Source organism: Sebastes umbrosus, chromosome 6 (genome assembly GCF_015220745.1).
Source record: "Sebastes umbrosus isolate fSebUmb1 chromosome 6, fSebUmb1.pri, whole genome shotgun sequence".
Taxonomy (NCBI): Eukaryota; Metazoa; Chordata; class Actinopteri; order Perciformes; family Sebastidae; genus Sebastes; species Sebastes umbrosus.
Genome location: NC_051274.1, coordinates 14,999,156 through 15,019,062, shown reverse-complemented (window position 1 = coordinate 15,019,062; position 19,907 = coordinate 14,999,156). Strand labels below are relative to the sequence as shown.

Genomic DNA, 19,907 nt, shown 5'->3' with positions numbered 1-19,907 from the left:
ACTGTGCACCAAACCAAGCTATTTTTACACTAACAGACACATGAGGGGAAGCTGAGGCAATGTTTAATTTATGATGCTTGTCATGAAAAGGACTTCAGCTGCACGCTGGGTAAAGAGAGTGTGGAAAGGTGGAGAGAGCAGCGAGGATCTCTTCATAGATTATGAGTCAAATTAAGCCATATTACGCCCCTTTTCAGATTGAGTGACACCATTTTTACTCAATGTGTTCCTGAGATTTGCGGCAGAGTAACTGACCGCAACCTGACTTGTTTTGCATAGAGTGTGTGGCACAGTTTTCTTTTTGGATTTCACTGAATTTGAAGTCAATAACTTTTTCTTTAAAAGAGTTGAAGGCTTGGCACTATTTGGATCTGTATGAAAAATTTATGATTCTCAGAGAAACACCACATTTAACGACTGTAGCAATGGTTCCTAACTCCAAAAATTTCCACTTTTCAGCCATCAGAAGGCAAAAAATGTGGCAAACAGCGCTGTTACAACCTACTTTTTATTTAGACTCTGAAATATCGAAGTCGGACGATGCTGTAACAGCTGTTGCTGTAAGATAAATGCAAGACGGATGCATGTTGGGAGCCATCTCTGTACTATACTGCATGCTAATGAACTGAGGAGTTAGAAGTCCTGCAGAGAGCCTAATGTTCTTCTCCAGATGGTCATACACGGGGACACATCACCTCAGCTCCTCATTTACTTTCCTTCCAGTTCCGACATTTATGCTCCCCAATTGTCTGAAAGATTTATGTGTGAAAATGCCGAGGCTCACAGCTCAGAACTTTTTTCCCCTCTTTCTTCCCTTCTTTTCCCCCTCTCTGCAGGGGCTTCACATGCGAGGTTACCGACACCACCGCAGGCCCAGCAGGATCTCTTGGTACTCACCATGCCAGCACCGCAGGGGAGCAGAGTGGCTTGCTGAGTTCCACACTTTAGCGAAGGCATCCCAGCGAACGCTGCGGGCTTGCCCCAGGAATGCCTCCCGACCACAGCCTCAGTCGCTGGCACTAACAGGGAGCAGGAGAGGGAGAGGGAGAAGGGAAATACAGTTATCAAGTTAGAAGAAATGGAGATGTCATACATGCAGCCGCTCTAACTAACTGAAAAACGTATTCTCGCCCATCAAAGCAGCATCATTGATGAAAACGACCCCAGTGGCACAAGAGGCATTTAAGTTGTGTGTTGTATATTGTAACATCACAGCACTGGAAATGTCAGATGAGTTCTAATGAGTGTTATCACCACAGACAGTACCCTCAGGCTCTGGGTTATGAGGGCTTGTTTTCCTTGACTCCGATAGTCATATTACTTGAGTCTTAAGGAGGTAAGACAAGATACGGACAGCCTGCGTGAGTGAAAATGCGGGTGCTGGAGGGGATACAGGCCTGTACGCATACTCTATCTGGTGTGTGTGTGTGTGTGTGTGTGTGTGTGTGTGTGTGTGTACACCTGTAATCAGGTTAACTCATCAAGATCAAATGAGACATGAGAGGGAGACATTGTCCTGTTAAGATCCTAAGTTTAATCCTTATTACTGATGAGCCACGAATCATTCAAAGTATCAATCATCGTCATACAACTAAAATTGTATGGCGCTTACTGTCTATCTGAACGCACACACGCAGAGGAGAGAGATAATACCTGTATATTTTAACTCTTTTGATGACACAGAACTGGGCCGGGCATGCTAAAAATCCCAGCACAGTCAGCAGTGGCTCTGCGCCACTTTGTCTCCACTAATCCTCTATGATCAACTCATGTGTGGAGAAAGGGACGAGGCTTTTTTTCAGTGGCCTCTTTCAGACAGACACCGTGTAAGTAGGTAAGTACAGAACAGGACCAGGATGGTGGGGAAGTCCCATGAGCTCACTGTCTAGCCTTACAGTGCAGCAGCTACGCCTACTGTACCTGCTCCAACTACCGTCTCCAGGGAGTGTCTCTGAGGAGCTTTGTGGAGGTTCAGCTCATATGTGTGTCATAAAATACCAACTATTACTAAGATTCTAGCCACGTTTAATCCCTCTAACTGGTGAAATACCAAACTTCAGATCCCATTCAAACCATGTAAGGCACTCTAAGCTTCACACGAGTGATGATAGTGTTTAAGGGTCATCGTGACACTCTGATGGTGAGTAAAACCTTCCAGCAAATGGCCCACTTACATTCTTTGCTAATACTCCGACCTGAATCATTTCCTCTGGAAGGAACAGGACAAAGCGATTTTGTTTGGAAAGACAAAAAACTGCAGCTGAGGACTGACCTCATAAGCTGCACAGAAAAGAAAACTGTAAAAAATGACTTATTATTTCCCCACCAGACTAAATGAATAAAGGTCTATAAAGAAAATCTCAAAATGCTACAGGTCCTGTTTCTTCTACAAAAGCCAGTTTTATGAGACGTTTCATGGTTCAACAGCTGAACCAAATTCATTTTAATTAGTGAACCAATTTCATTATTGCGGAGGCACAATACCAAATTCTTCCCACATTTTGAATGACTGAGCTTCAAAAAGACTCGGACATATGCAGCAAATAAAATGGAAATTGAGTTAAAGTGATTTGGGTTCTTTGGCAGCAAAAGGACCTGTTGATGCAAACGTATTCCCCTTTGGCCAAATTAAAGCTGACTTGTTACCCCCTTCTCAGCGTTTTCGCATAACAAAGTGTTTGATAATATAATTATTATATTATAGTTTATTATGAATTAGTGAATGTAAAACTTTACCAAATCTATAACAAATGATCTGCTCTTATGACCTCATGTGGAGTGTGATAAAAGACTACAAGTCTCATAATGAATCATCTTAAAAACATTTGAACTCATCAAGAAATATGAAAAGCATACAAACAAAAGCCATCTGTCAACACTAAATGTATCATGCACTGCTTTCCACTATTCTAGTTCCACTTTCCACTAATTTTTGGATGCACGCAAGTTGTGATATGCAGAAGTAGAAATGTTTAAATTCATCACTTTTCTCAGTCTGTTTGCAGCTTATTCATCAGCATGTGTTATGAAAAATATTGTTGCATCTGTATGCACATTATTGAATGAATGCTGCCCATCATATGAGCCCTCAACCACAGTGGGGAAGTCTGGTTACAGCATTAGTGGTTGTACTGGTGCACACACATGAATCTAGGCTGCCCTCTAGTGGTCGAGCTGCTTCAGGGGTTTTCAACACAGGACACCAATACTGTCTGTAGGTCTATAATCAGGGGTCTGCAACCTGCGGCTCCGGAGCCACATGCAGCTCTTTAGCCCTTCTCCAGTGGCTCCCTGTGGATTTATAAAAATGAATAACTGTTTTTTGTTTTTTTGAGTATTAGGGCCAAGTTGAGGAAAAAAGAGAAATCTGACATTTCGAGAATAAAGTCATAATATTATAAAGTAGTAATTTTACGTGTTATTTTCTTTTTTTCTCGTAAAGTTACGACTTTATTCTCGTAATATAACGACTTTTTTCTCATAATATTACAACTCTTTTCTCGTAAAGTTATGACTTTATTCTCGTAATATTACGACTTTTTTCTCATAATATTAGGACTTTATTCTCATGATATTGCGACTTTTTTCTCGTAAAGTTATGACTTTATTCTTGTAATATTAAAAAGAAATTCTCGTAAAGTAACGACTTTATTCTCGTTATATTGCGACTTTTGTTCTTGTAAAGTTATGACTTTATTCTCGTAAAGTCATGACTTTATTCTCGTAATATTACGACTTTTTTTATGTGAAATTATGATTTTATTCTCGTATTATTACGACTTCTTTTGAAATATTACAACTTTATTGTTGTAATATTACGACTTTTTTTCTCGTTAAGTTATGACTTTATTCGCGTCATATGTCGCCTTTTTTCTCGTAAAGTTATGACTTTTTTTCTCGTAATATTACGACTTTATTCTGTAAATCTCAGATGTTTTTCCCTCAATGTGTCCCTAATACTCTGTAGTACATTTGCACTTAGGCCCTCACTGCATTAGACTTATATACTATATACTTAGACTATAAACTGTGTTACCTTCATCACAATGCTCAAATGTTTTTTGGCTCCAGACAGATTTTGTATTATTATTTTGCCTAAAATGTCTCTTTTGATAGTAAAGGTTGCTGACCCCTGGTCTATATGAATGGATAGAGGAGTGAGAATGTGTAACTCCTATTATAATCGTGTTTTACTTCAGTTTGGGGGATTATAATAATCTGTCAGTTTTGGAATAGGTCCCATAATGTGAAAGGCTGTAAACAGGAAGTAAAATGTTGCCATGGAGACAGTTAACGTTAATTAGCTAGCTAACAGTTAGTTAGTTTCTGCGTCTTTTTTTATGGATGTTTATTGGCAATAATGACACCTTCGGAAAGTTTAAATCATATTTAATCTAAAAAATGTGTCTGTCGTGTCTGTGCGTTCATATTTGAGTGAGTTTATGTCACCAAAATTGTACCTTATTTAGCCTCCAGGAGTTGTGCGTCACCTCCACTGCTGCTCCGATAATTAGCTTCTGGTTGTTTGGAAGTGATTAGCCCCTTCGGGTAGGTGTCTCCCTCCGCGGCTCGGGTTAGGGCTTTAGGTTAGGTTATGATAGAAGTAGGCTACTGTAGCAGAGATAACTGGCAAAGGTTATGGATAAGATTAGGCGCACATATCGATGGGGAAACGCGATCGACTCAATAGCAGCATGCACCTGTCCCTTTCACCTCCTGTTGGTGTATCCCTCCGCGCCCCGCCTGCACAGCCTCTGCTGTAGAGTAATAAACAGGTGTTCACACTGCAGGTTTAAGAAACCTAAACATAGCCTACTGCTGTAAAACCATCTAAAGTTTTTTGAAAAACTATGAACAAGGACAGTTATAGGCTACTTCAGGACTAATAAAGGAATGCCTTATCTTAATAAACCCCCTAGTCCAGTGGCTCCCGAGCTTTTTCCTTAAGGGACCCCTTTTCTATCATCAAGTAAACTGTTTTGACGACCCCTGACTGACACTTTAATAGACTACTCAATCAAAAAGTAAGCACAATTACAAGCCAAGTGTACCTTTCATCTCAACCCTTATGAAATCTATTTTATAATATTTAATATTTTATTGATGTTGTGTGTATTTTTGTTCTCAAGTATGGTTTATTATGAGATATTTTTATACTTGGCAAAGGTTGTCTGGCACCTCAGGGATGCAATCCTAGTGTTTCTGTGTTCGGATGATGTATTTGCTTCCTAAAGCTAAATGTCAGCATTTAAAGAAAACGAATTAGAGAGATATCATATATAAAGAACCTCAAAGAGGTTTAGTGATTTAACCTTAACCTTTAACCTTCTTGGCCTATTAGGCAAGAATACATAATTATACTTTTCTTAAGTATATCTCGATAAAGAGATTAAGTACAAGTAGGCCTATAAACCAAGTATACTTACACTTTTCTAAATACTTGTCAGTATGAGCCAAGTATACTTATGTATACTTTAAAATATATCTCTGATAAGTACATAAAAAGTAAACTGAAAGTATACTCTCTTATTTTAAGTTCAAGATATTCCTTTATTAGTATCACAGTGGGGAAATTTGCAAAAGAAGTAAAAAAAGTATACTAATAGCACACGTTAATAAACTTATTTTCGGTAAAGGTATTTAATATATATTTCATATTTTATTTAATGCATAACAATATCAGTACAGAACAACTGATAAACTCGACAATTAACCCAAATAATGAGCGCAATAACTGCAGGAAGTTTGTGTAAAAAGAGCTATTTGGATGAATTGAGCAGATTATTTCCTATGAATATTCTCAAAGATGAGTTTTCCTGTTATTTTTAGGACCTTTTAATACAATTCTCTTTGTACAATACAACAATCATACATACTTAATAGGCTTTTTTTGGGGGACAAATTCAGTGTTTTATTTTTCCTGATGCTTGGCCATAGTTGTATTAGCTCTTTGGTTGTTTTAACTGCGTAGTTTTCTAATGCAGGAGGAGGCTGTTTAGCAGAGAGGGAAGGTAGATGGAATAGATAGTGTTCACATTTTCACCATGCCCTTATCCTGTTTATATCTTAAATAATAATTCAAAATTTTAAAAAGTAATTTAGCTTTCTTCAAAGAAATTAATGAAATCTCAGATCCCATCTTACACCTTTGTAACTTCCTCACACTGAGAATGCAGGTATGTAGGCTGGTATGTTATTCATAGCAGCTGATCTAGGGCGTCTAGGAGGGTAACACTAGTGAAAGTGACAGGACCTGTCACCGAGTCCTTGTCAGTCAGGTCTGCTGGCAGCGGGACAGCAGACAGAGCAGGTGGAAAGGGAAGATGGCTCACATACCAACCTGCCACAGAGCAGCACAAAGCAGCCTGTGTGTTGTCTGACAGCACATAACTGCTTCCTCTTCTTTTAGCTTTGCAGCGAAAGAGGATATTCGCTATGAGCTAAACTAATAATAATGCAACACACCAATGATAATTGACTTTCTACTACCTTTTGGTGTCTTGAAAGTACAATGAATAGAGTAATTAATCTTTATTGCAAAATATGCACATGCTTTATCTTTATATTCAAAGCAATATTCATATCCTTTTTCTCTTGGCTCTTGTTAAAAGCCTCCACTGGCAGATCACTTCCTTAGAAAAGATGTGTGAAAATATACATACAAACATATGAAAATATTCTGTTTATAGACAAGCAAATTAGATGATGGAAGAAAATGCATGCTGAGATGAAAGTCAGGGCGGGATCCAGACAACAAAAAGTGTGTACTTGGCACTGATGCAGTCATTTGCAGACGACACACCCATGTGTAGAGTAGATCTAATTGCACCATAAAAGATAAGTGTGATGATTATCAGTTTGGGCACACTACACAGCAAAATACGTTTGGATGTGGCAGGTCTCCAACATATTCTAGGAAGTGTATGTTCTAGGCCAAACATGCAAAAAATGTGTTGATTCAAACGTGTTTGCTGTTTTCTTTACAAACTCTAAAGTGCAGCAACCTGGTTTAAATACCTATTCAGAGAGATATCTCTCAAATTGAGCTTAATTTACACAGCGGTAGGTGACCTTAACACCGAATTAGAGAAAAGAGCAAATCCATTTGTCTGCAGCAGTGGTAAAATGTTTGTCAGACGGACCGTCTGCTTGTAAATGTGCCAGCAAAAAAGTGTCGCATGAACGCTAAACCAGGAAGTGAGAAAACAGGTTGCACCAGTTCTCTCGCCATCACATCAGGTGAGCCAGAAAACTATATTTATGATTTGACATGACACATGAGGGCTGACGGGTCACATGCCAACAGAGGAAAATAGGACATACTTTAAAGGCAGATAAAGAGAATGTGTGACAGGGACAGAGTGTGATAAAAAAAAAAAGTGTAATAATGCTTGTGCTAAAAGCTTTTAGATCAGCTCACGTACAGCGGAAAGTAGCTCCAGATAAAGCTGCTGTTTAACACACTTGTATGTTTTGACAAGGGCGTCTCTATGCAACCATGCAAACCGCATGTTTCAAATTCTAATCAAATAGTGGCCACTGACTATGTGCTTTGGAGTTAGAGTACACTATGTTCTAGCAACGCAGGACATACTTTTTACATGTTTATTCAATTAAAATCAACACCCTTCAATTATGATGCAGTTTTGACAAACTGCACTGAGCAACACAGGTTCAATGCAGCTTATGTTAAGTACACACAAATCTGAATATCTGTGGTCAACAAAGTGAAAAAATCCAACAGATTTTAAAAAGTGGAAGTGAACAACTGACCTTTGAAAGTATTTAAAAAAGGAGAACTAAGAGTTGTGTCAATGTAACAAAGAATAACTTGTGAAAACATACACATAAGGTGCAGAAAGGTTCATACCTGTAGATCACAAGAAACATTAAAATGTCAAAAATAACTAATTGCCTCTTAAAAGTAAGAGCATTTTTAATTCATAAAAACCACAGCTACAGTGAAAGAGTCAGTGAATATCCAAAGAGTTCTTAAACTAAAACACTGCACATACTGTGTATGAGAAACAAGTAGATGCAAGTATAAGCATGACAGCCAATGTATTCAAGACCCGTGAGGCCGTCTCATCATGCTTAATGCATTAAAAATAAAAATGCATAAATATGGGTTGCTTCCCGAAAGTTTTGTAATGCCTTCATCGATCCTGTATCCATCTCTGGTATGTTCCTTTAAATATAGTATCTGGAGGGAGTCCTAGGCAGGGAGATCGTTGCCTCAGTCTCTGAGCAGCCCCAGCTTCTTCAGGGCATTGCGGCGGTCTTCTCCGTTTTCTGCCTTAGGGCAGATCAGTACACTGATGCCTTCTGATCGAGGCAGATTCGGAGAGTCTCCCAAGGACTGAAAGCCAGTGTGGGCAGGCAGGGACCTCCTTAAGTCTGGCTCTTTGCTGGTGGCAAGACCCACCTGCGAACCCTCTCCCCCAGCACGTGTAAACTCTGTCCCACCCCCCAGAGAGGCGGGGCGCGCCCGGTTGTTACGTAGCTGGCTGGCCAGGCTGCCCTTGTTGGAGTCTTGACTTGCCATTAAGCTGCTTAGACCCAGGCCAGAGCGCTCCAGGGTTGCTGATTTGACACCTACACACCTGGGCGGGGTTAGATGCCTGATCATGGCAGAAGGGGTAAGAGGGGGCTCCGGGCTGGCTGATTTGACACCTACAAACCTGGGCGGGGTTAGATGCTTGATCATGGCAGAAGGGGTAAGAGGAGGCTCTGGGCTGGCTGATTTGACACCTACAAACCTGGGCGGGGTTAGATGCCTGATCATGGCAGAAGGGGTAAGAGGGGGCGTGTTCACCTGTGCGTTAACCTCTGAAGCATCTTTGACATCAGACAGTTCATTATCTGACAGTGGAGGTCCGACGGGGTCACTGAAAGCAGCAGGAGCTGGGAGAACCTCATCAGGCTGGACCGCGGGAGCCGTAGCGGCAGCTAATGGTGACGCGGCTGCAGGAGAATGGAGAGGGACGCAGGTGCCGGGTGAACTGTCGACACGATTGTAACGTGGTTTGAAGGGTGGTGTATGTGAACCTAATGGGCTGATGGGAGAAGCAGGAGCTGTCCATGACTTTCTGGTTGTGGGAGAAGCGTCAGGGCTCAGGACAGGGCTGGAATCTCCCTCAGCAGGCAGCAGGCCAAGCTTTCGGAGGGCCTCCATGCGGACCCTCTGGTGGTCCAACAAGAGCCGGTCACTGCTAGTGGGTGACGAATATCCATCAGAGCCAGCCTTGTGTGGCTTCAGAAGAATGTTGGCAGGAAGCATCTTGGGTTTGGGGGCCACAACAGGTGGACTTCTGGGCTCAGCGGCTTCAGGAGGAGGACTCATTAGGGGACCAGAGCTGACAGTTAGTAGACTCAGATCTGGGGGCTTGTTTGGACGCTCCTGGGTCACAGAGGTGCTCAATGAAGTTCTCTTCACAGAGGCTCTCTGGCAGAGCTGCTCCAAATCCACAGTTGCTCCAGGCTTTTTATTGGATACTCTTGCAGAAGGACGAAGGTCTTTTATTAAGTCCCGTGGCTGTTTAGGGAGGACTGGCTCATCCATGAAGTCTGAGGGAGGAGGTATCACAACCGTATCTATCTCAGATAGATAACCGGGGGAAAGACTGGCACTTGGGACAATCTTAAGTTGACCGTATCCATCCGTGAATACAGACAGCTGAGTAGCGGTGGGGTGGATTTTGCAATCAGTGACCAATTCAGTGGCTGGAGGTTCGGGTTGAGTCATGAGGTTCACTGATGTTTGGAGATCTTTCGTGTTGGAGGACTGTGGTTCGGAGGTAGGACTCAGAGCGTGATGCTCAGCTTTGTCTTCAATGGATCCAGAATCTGATGTCTGGTCTTTTCCAAACTCATCAGACTTCAAACTGGAAATGTCTAAGAAAGAAAAGCACAATTACTGCAGTTAGTATTGCAGTTATTTATGTTATTTTAATGTAAAATGTGCACGTATACATCAGGGCTGTCAAAGTTAACACGACAATAACACGTTCGTTAAAATTTGAATCTCCCCTTTACAGACATGCGCACTTTATGATAAATCACATGCAGTTTTGGGCAAGTCATAGTCAAGTCAGCACACTGACACACTGACAGCTGTTGTTGCCTGTTGGGCTGCAGTTTGCCATGTTATGATTTGAGCATATGTTTTATGCTAGATGTACCTGTGAGGGTTTCTGGACAATATTTGTCATTGTTTTATGTTGTTAACTGATTTCCAGTAATTAATATATATATATATATATACACATTTGCATAAAGCAGCATATTTGCCCACTCCCATGTTGATAAGAGTATTAAATGCTTGACAAATTTCCCTTTAAGGTACATTTTGAACAGATAAATACTGTGCGATTAATCGTGATTAACTATGGACAGTCATGCGATTAAATATTTGAATCGATTGACATCTCTAGTATACATACATACATACATACATACACGTAACCAACAAAAAAACATGCAAAACTGAATATTTCATGACATGAACGTACAATTTGCTCTCATCTGGCCCTTTGTGTCTGCCTGGAACCCAGGATCTGGTTCATCGTTGGATAGGCCGCTGTCCTCCTGCTGCTCCAGCGCTTCGATCGTCTCCTCCAGATACATGAGACATGCCCTTTCATCTGCAGACAGGTGCTCCATACTGTCTTCACTCTGCACACGAAAAAAAAGAGACTGTGAAACGCATCTAAACTACGAACAGTTTCTCAAAGTCTTCAGCAAACTCTCTCCTCCATTTAGCCCTTAACACACAGCCGTGAGAGACAAGACGGGAACGATAGGTCAAAGTTGTTTAGTGTTCAAACAGCTGAGAAGGAATGACTAATTACACCACTCCTGTCTTGCTCAAGGCCATCTTTCACTCTATATTGGCCTGTCAGAAAAACTCATTGCAGGTGACTGCTGCAGGTGCACGTGAACAGCGTGAGATCCTCTCCCCTCTGGCCATCTTTAAAGAAAACTCTCTCTGAACAAACATGAGTGTACTTCACTTCAAAACAGATTCACTTCCCCTCATCTTCTCTCATTTGACCTTCTCATATTTACTGTAAACATCCATACAGACGTCATTACATCTGCAAGTCTCATCTTTATTTCCCCATACAACACAGAACAGAAGCATTGTTAAAAGTAGTGTTTACTCAGGACAGAGGAGTAGTGTAGCAGTAAATGTGTGTCAATAAGTTAGACAATAAAATGATAAGAGACAGGGTCAGTGGGACAGAAGGCCGAGATGAGATGAGATCTACAGCAGCACTCACATAGGCAGAGTTCATGCTGATTACGCTGTCGCAGCTCCCGGCACTGTCCAAGTAGCTCAAGGGTTCCATGGCAACGCCGCCTGGCCACGTGTCACTCTTCGGCATTGCACAAGGAAGAGGACGAGGGCAGGACCTGGGCCTCTCGGTCCTCTTTTGATCGTGGAAAATCAGTCAGAGGAAGAATCTGAAAAAGGTCAAGGAGAAAATGTAAGAGTGAGACCGCTATCTCCTTTAGACAATATAAAGACTGACCTCCTACAGTCAGTAACATGAGATGAAGCTTTATATATGAGCCTCAATAGTTCACAAAATTGGTTTGTAGACATCACAGCAACAACTATTACTGTCAAATCCTTCCAGTGTGATAAATGAATGCAGCTGATGGCTAAATTATCCTCATAATGTAATAGCTCTCCTATTTAAGATGTCAAATGTGCCGTCACTGTCGCATATTAAACATAACCAGTTATGCAAATTGGGTCGTTATATAAATTAATGGATGAATTAAACAAGAACCATTTTTATTAACACATTACACAGATTAATATGAAGTCATTGATTATCAGGGTTATGTTATGTTAAAGGATACAGTAGGTTCACAATTTGTCAAGTATGTCTTAAAACAATAGGCAGGTGCCCAGAGGGGTGGACGCGAGTCACAAATTTGATGACTTTAGACTCAACAAAATCAAAAAAAGACGTGTAACTCGACTCTGCTTTCACTCCAATGACTCGTGACTTCACTTGGACTTGAGCCTTTTGACTTAAAAAGACTTGATACCTTCCCTCCAAGCCCAAAGATTAAAAAGTATGTTATTTAAAAAGTGTGCCACGAATCAATTCATGATTTCCCTTCGTTTCCCCAATCAGCTAACGTAAACACAATGACTACCCAGCAAGTCAACACTTAATTCCCCAAATCCACTTTGTTTGAACAAATCCGACAGCATCCAATCAAGTTGCAGGAGAGAACTATGAAGAACAAATGTTATGTTACTGAGCGCCAGTTAGAAAAAATGATACCAAAGATGATTAGTTTGTGTACAAAAACTATGCGGGTGGTCAACAGAAAACGAATTGCAGTATGCAAAACGTTCGGGTCGTAAATTACAGACGGACACGCAAACTTGTGACTTGGTCCCACCTCTGCAGGTGCCCATATGGCATATGAAAGTTTGGAATACATTTTTGCAAAAACGAGTATGTAACTTTTGAAAGTAACTTACAATTTAAAAGTTAAATTCATTAGCAATATGGTCTGGTATGACCAGTAGATTATTTGCTGCTTTTCGTTGTATTATATGGTATTATACTGTAATATTTGGGGGGTTTTGACATAACAACATTTCAATATGTCACCTTGGGCTGTGGGAAATTTATAGACAAACTGATTACTCTGCCGTTTATCTTTTCAATTAATCAGTCATAAAGTAATTTGCAGATCTAATATATTGTGCAACACATTTCCTTTCTTATTGACATAAGTGTAATGGTTTATTACATTAACATCTGTAGCCAGATCTGCTTTCTAAATGATTGCAGCAACAGATAGTAGGAGGAGGATATTTAGAGCAGTCAGGTTATGCTGTGCAAATAATAAGTAGAAGTCATATAGCAATGCTTATTTATTGGTATTCCAGTCACTATGATTCAGAAATGAACGGAGAAATGCTCATCTGATATGCCGTGTTATGTTGCAGCACCATGCTGCTTCCATGTGTTTTTCCTGCCTGTTATCCTGTGTATGTTACTGTTGAAAGGTGGCCAGCCAAAAACTAGAGGGATTATTATCTGCCGAAGGGATACAAGGAGAGAGATCTTTCAAAATCCTCACTAATGGACGGCTGATTTAGGAACAAATAGGGCAGTTAATGAATACAGAAGAGGCCACTTAAAGCAAAGTTCTCACCTCTTTACTTTCCCTTTTAAGAGTTTTAAGTGCATTAGCAAGTACCAGAAGCAAATACCACCAACAATGAACAATGACTGAGACATGAAGGGATAATATTTGATCAACTCGGGTTAATACTCTTGTGGATTTTGGCTAAATAGGTCACACAAATGTAACATACTGTATCCCAAGACAAAAGCTTTACAACCTGTGATATGGCTCATTCATCACGTAGCCGCAGCTGCACAGTCAGGTTCAGGTGTGTTCGTGGGAGCAGAGCAAAGCCAGTGCCATTGTTCTCTTATCTCAGAGAACATTTGATTAAACATATAAAAGCAACGGAATTTAGGTTTCCCGTTAGGAGTCAGTGTCACTGTTCGTCAGCGAATTAGCCCCCAAAACGACGTGAGGTCTCTGAGCCTGATGCTGCATGAAGGGTGTGAGTTAGCATAGTAATTACTGGTGCATGAGGTTCCTCTGAAGACGAGCCAGGTACACATGCCATAGACATTATGTCAGCTCTGCCAGTATGACACAGTTCATATGTCAATTATGTGTGACACAAGAAATGTTTCTAGAAAATGGGAGCAGCTTCTGAGGTGTTTCTTGTAATGGACTGCATTTGCATTTTATGAGAGATGAGAGATCAATTAGTGACTGGTTCTATTACATTCCCACAATTAAAGAAACTAGCACAGGGTTGACATTTTAGAGGCAGATTCAAGAATTTTGTTTTTGTGACCTCCAGCAGTAGCTCCCAAACTTTTTTTTGGCTCCTGACCTTAAAATGAAGAGATGTTTACTTGCCAGTTGTGTTTTCCTTCTCAGATTATTCAATGCTAGGGGTGTAAGAAAATAGCAATACACATGAGTATCGCGATATGTTTTGTATCGATTCTCCAAAAGGCTGTATCGATTTTTAATTAACCTCTTAAAAATCAGACGGCCCGCCGGTGGACCCGGCCGCTATTCTGTCTTTCAGAGATTGTAGCAGTTTTAAAGCTAGAGTGAAAGTACTAGAAACTAGAAAACCTAAGGAATCCATTGGTACCAACCATGTCATACTTGCAGTTCGAGAAGGAGGCTAAATAATGCTCTGAAGTTATGCTAAGTTTTGGTGAGTAAAAACAGGCATGGCCATTTTCAAAGGGGTCCCTTGACCTCTGACCTCAAGATCTGTGAATTAAAATGGGTTCAATTGGTACCCACAAGTCTCCCCTTTACAGACATGCCCTCTTTATGATAATCACATGCAGTTTTGGGCAAAAACCAAGTCGTATTGTTATGCTATTTTCACCTATTCTAATATGGTGTGTTTTAATATTTCTGCATACTGGGGTCCCTAAACAGTGTTGAATTACATAAATTGGGTATCACTGTAAAGCTGAGACTCTTGTGGATCCAATGAGCTCAATTGTATTCATATGTGATGATGTTAGTCCCCATAGCAGCCATTTCACAGTTTTTAACTCAGATTTTATACATATGGTGGTGGGTCTTTATACTATGATAGTTTTCCTAAAACTAGATTTGAAATTTTAAAATCGCAATATATCTCTTTGCTTACAGTATCACAATATATTGCAATATATTGAATCGTTACCCCTGTAACATGATACATATCTTATCGCCAGATTCTTGCCAATGCACAGCTCTATTCAACGCGTTCTCATCCCACCTCGTCATACACTGACCCCTCGGCGTCACCTTTTTGTTCGCAGTTAACATGTACTTAATGTTGTGAAGTAAACAAAAACACTTTCTCAGGTTCAAGCAATAAAACCACTACAGTTAGGTTTAGGAAAAAACAACATAGTTGGGCTTAAAACTATTAAGTTTGTACAGTGAAAATGACACTAAACGTTGTGAACACGGGACACAAGCAAACAGCTGATTGTATATGACGTACAGGACACGAACTGCGGTCTCCTGGATGAAAGCCTTGTGTTTGTTGGACCCATCTACTTCCCTTCCCTTGTAATAGTCATTACAGTAACAGACTAGTAATTCATATTTGATCAGCGCTGCCTAGTTTGATCGTTTGATCGGAGTTCGTGAGTGATTTGCAGCTGCCAGCTGCGTTGAATGAACAGCCAATAGGAACGCTCTCTCTGAGTTTTCAAAGCTTGAAAACAGAGCCAAGAGGAGGTGCAGAAATCTAGTTTTCTCTCAGAGCACTTGAATTACAATATGCTGAAAGAATATTATTATTGCATTTTTGCACAATGAATGCCAAAAACATTCTGCCTACTGCAGGTTTAAAACTGACAAACTTTTCTGCAGACAAGGGAAAACATCTGCAATGAAAATTTAAAACTGTTTCCAAAAGAAATCAACTTGTTTCTAGTTTTCTTTTTAGAAAAGAGTGTCTCTTTTTTGAACAAGAAAAAAAGAAGACAGGATGCTGCACTAGATTTTCTCACTGGCTTTAAGAAAATAAGAGTTTAATGATTCAAGATGCATGAAAGAAATTACTTGGTAGGACAAAGAGATTTGTGTGACTGCTATATATTTTTATACATCCCAGGTTGGCAACCACTCATCTAGAGCACTGGCAAAGAGCAATGACATTTTTGTCTTGTTGACACGAAGACAACAAGGACAACTCCCACATTCGCTTATGTCTTTTGGCAACAGAAGGAGGTTGACAGAGAACCCACTGGCCTCCCAGGGAAAGTGTTAATTGCTGCTAATTACAGTCCCTTCCATCCATACATACATCAGCCCAAGCTCGAGCAGCCAACACCTCCGAACAAGGCAGCTAACATACAGGGCGGCAGCGGGTGAGCTCACTACACCCACAGCTGAGTCAGGATTTAATAGTAACAGGAATGTCACTTTGCTTGCTTTCATGTCTTAAAGACTCTCTTTGTTAAATTAAGCCGAGCACTCTGATGTGACTGGGTGTTCCACTTGAATTACAACCATAGATAAAACACTTTAAACTATAAAAAGGGGAGGATCGGCTCAGCAGCTCCAGATCTTTATTGTGTTTACTGTGAGAACAGCTGCACAGCTTGTGAGTCTGACTTGCTCTCCGGGGAATCATCATGTACATGTAGTCTACGATGACAAATTATAGTGCGATTGTAAAACCAAAAATGTGGAGCATGTGTTCAAGGGCAGCCAGAGAGCTGGTTTAATGATTAACAGTAAACAAAAGTACAAAAGTTGTGCAACTGCCAACCTGCTGGAGTGAACAGAAATATTTCATTAATGTTTAGCTTGGCACCTTGTCCCACTAAAATCTGTATTATTGACATTTATATGTGCAAATATTTGTACTTTCCCTGACTCAGCCTAAGCCACAAAATATTCAGTGATTAAACATCACTGATCAATGTGTCATCTCTAAAAAGAGATGTGGCATGAAAAGTGATTAGTCACGCTGATCAGATGTGGGATTATTTCTTTTGCAGAAATTTCACCCCCAACTTCCTTCAACCCAAACCGCTAACTGATAGAGGATGACACAAGCTGAGCAAATAGGGTCAGTCACACTCCTAAAAGCTACAGCTTCTGGAGGTCCGAATATACTGAAGGAGAAGTGCTCTAACAAACATATTAGGAACACACCTTTTCTTTCCATTCATCTCGATGTTTTTGGTCTTTTCTTATTTGAGGATATACAGCGGGAGAAAGCTTGTGATAAATACTGTATCAATAACTCATCGTCCTCCTAAATTCACATTTAGATTTAGTATCTCGAGACACAAATAACATGTTTCAAGGGGTCCCTTTAGAAAGGAAAAATGTGTTGATATTATTATTATTATTATTATTAATAATGTGTGATGTTATAAATGTTTTATTTTTATTGAAACTTATGAAGTTTAAAAAGATTGAAATACCTGACGAGTGCTGTTAAAATTAATAAAATGAGATTGTCAACGTGTAATGTGCATAAACAAAGTTCCCAATGAGTTTTTACTCCTGGTTAAATAAAGGTTAAATAAAATAAATAATAACAAACTTAAGGAAGTGTCTTACATAAAATTCACCGTATAAAGATTCAAGCTTGATATTGATTACAAATGTGATTTCTTCGGACTTGAAAAAGAGTATTTCCCATCTATTCTTTCACTGTATCTACACAAGACTGTTCTGGATTGATGTTGCCAACCTTCTACAAAAGAAACTTAAGATGACTGTTCAAATATATATATGTTTGATGTAATGCTATATTTTAGTCAAGATAAGAAATAACATGCTGTATATTATACAATTATTTATTATTTTTGGAAAATTCAATATTGATAAGAAAAAATGGTCAGGAACCAAGCCATCTTCCCCTGCATGTTATTAATGAATTCAAACAATATAGCACCAAGCCATTAAGACTTTTAAATTATTAAATTAATATGATGTATATAACAAACTGGCATTATGAAATGAATATGTAATTATTTTTCTTTTGTCTTCCTTTTGTCCTTTTTTTTCAAAACTGTTTTCGAGATACAAAACTTTGACTTTTTTTCATGAGATTTTTTGACATAATATGACTTTTCAAAAAATGTTTTGACTTACTGTACTATGACTTTTTATGAAATGTTACAATATACCATACTAGGAGTTATTTTTCAACATACTATACTATGACATTCTTTTCATGAAATTTTCGACATACTATATTATATAGTATATATTCATGACATTTTTTGACACACTTCTTATTTTTTCCAATTGTCTATTTATCTGTGTGTACCTCTCTTAATGAGCATGTGTCCAATAAAGAAAGCATTATAATAAATAAAAAAAAGAGGAAGTCATAGTTAGTTCTGCAGAAACACAAGTTCAGACAAGCACTGATGTGTGTGACAACTTCTTCCTCATAACTCCTCTGTGATCATGCATAAAGCAGAAACTAAACATGGCTCTCACTTCAAACAGAAGGATTGATCTGATAATAACTCACCTGAGAAGTTGACCTGTCCAGCTGAGTGTATATAAAAAGAAACGAGCTTGTTTTCAGATGTCAGTCCATACCGGAGGTAGCAGTCAGTGCTCCTCACTGCTCTCCTCCGACAGCTGCTGTCTGTCGCTCTGTTCCTGGAAGAAGTCAAACTACATGACGAGAAGTCACAGGTGGGAAATAATTGCAGCCAGGTGAGCCAATTAGCTTCCAGACAGGCTGGTGTGCTGCGGCCAATCAGAGAACGTCTGATCATGACGTATCCGATGAAGAGCCAATGGAATAGCAGCAGCCAAATAAACCCAAACACACATGAAATAAAATCATTTTTTACTCTCCACAACAACAGTAGAAATGTTTAACAAAATATGACAGTCAGATTTAAAAAATATGATATATAATTTATATATTTATATTTATATAATGTGTGTAAATATTTGGAATAATAAAAGAGGCTTTTATTGACTTATTTATTTACTTATGAAAAGATAAGATATTCCTTTATTAGTCCCGCAGTGGGAAAAACATTTTTTATGAATATAATTTAATTAATAATAATTTGTAATAATTATTAATAATTATTTTATAGATATACATTTTATATTTTATATATTTATATAATTAACAATAATTTAATAATTTTTAATTATACTTTTCTTAAGTATATCTCGATCGAGTAGGCCTATAAACCAAGTATACTTAGACTTTTCTGTATACTTGTCAGTATGAGCCAAGTATACTTATATATACTTTTGTTAAGTATCTTATCTCTGATAAGTACATAGAAAGTAAACTGAAAGTATACTCTCTTATCTATAGTTTAAAAGACGTATACTAATAGCACACTTGAATAAACGTATCTTTGGTAAGGGAAGAGTCTGCGACCATGCTAGCTCCTCCGTTAGGCTGTACTCAGACTAAGAGGTGCTTTGAGCTAAATATTAACGTCACACACTAACATGCTTACAATGCTAATTCTACCATGTTGATGTTAAGCAGGTATAATGTGATCGGTTTTGCATTTATATTGTCGGTTGGCTATTTCCAAAGTGATGAAAATTCATCCTGTGGGGAACATGATGTGTGTACCAACTTTCACAGTAATCCATCCAATATTTATCAAGATATTTCAATAAAACTGAAAATGTCAACCTCATGGTAGAGTGTAAGTCAGGGGATTACAAAAGTCTGTAGGATAAATCACCTGGAAACCATGAATTTCTGTACTAAATGATGTCAAGAATGCCAGAATAACTATATACACTTTGACCTATTGGGGGTGCTACAGAAACGTTAAACAATCACCAAAGTTATTAGAAATTATCCTCTGGAAACCTTGAATATCTGTAGCAAGTCATGGAAACCCATCCAACATATCTGAACCACAAATGTCAACCTCATGGTGTCACCAAAGTCACTAGGCTTCATCCTCTGGGGACCATGAATGTCTGGACAATATTTCATGGTAACCCATCCAATAGTTGCTGAGATGTTTCAGTCTGGACCAAAGTGGACACCTGTTTTGTCTTTTTAGCTTTTTAATTGTGCTAATCAGGAAGTCTCCACCGATGAGCCGTATTATTGACAAGCCGTCAACATTTACAATTGCAGTGTGGATGAATTGCCCTATATAAGTAGCATTTTATGATTACATAAAATTACATGAAATCGTGTCCTGTTCATACTCCTGTATCCTAAAATGAACAAACAAATACCACATGGCTTGTTTTACTAGCGATTCTCATTGTTAACAGGCTGCATGCTGTTACGAGTTTGTGTCATTTTGTGAACCAGCTGTTTTCCAGGAACACCAGCATACATA

General features: G+C 39.2%; 1 protein-coding gene across 2 annotated transcripts; it reads right to left on the bottom strand.

Moving 5' to 3' along the window:
• Positions 1 to 6,516: 6,516 nt before the first annotated feature.
• Positions 6,517 to 18,269, bottom strand: LOC119490431 (specifically androgen-regulated gene protein-like). Of its 2 annotated transcripts, XM_037773807.1 has the most exons (5): positions 18,089 to 18,269; positions 11,283 to 11,466; positions 10,512 to 10,674; positions 8,674 to 9,894; positions 6,517 to 8,595 (listed from the first exon to the last, which is right to left on the bottom strand). In XM_037773807.1, the coding sequence occupies exons 2-5, from the start codon at positions 11,385 to 11,387 to the stop codon at positions 8,237 to 8,239; spliced, it is 1,848 nt and encodes a 615-aa protein (XP_037629735.1). In that variant the 5' UTR covers positions 11,388 to 11,466; positions 18,089 to 18,269; the 3' UTR covers positions 6,517 to 8,236. The 2 variants fall into 2 exon arrangements, with proteins under 2 accessions (XP_037629735.1, XP_037629734.1); XM_037773806.1 differs by having other exon boundaries at positions 6,517 to 9,894.
• Positions 18,270 to 19,907: the final 1,638 nt, after the last annotated feature.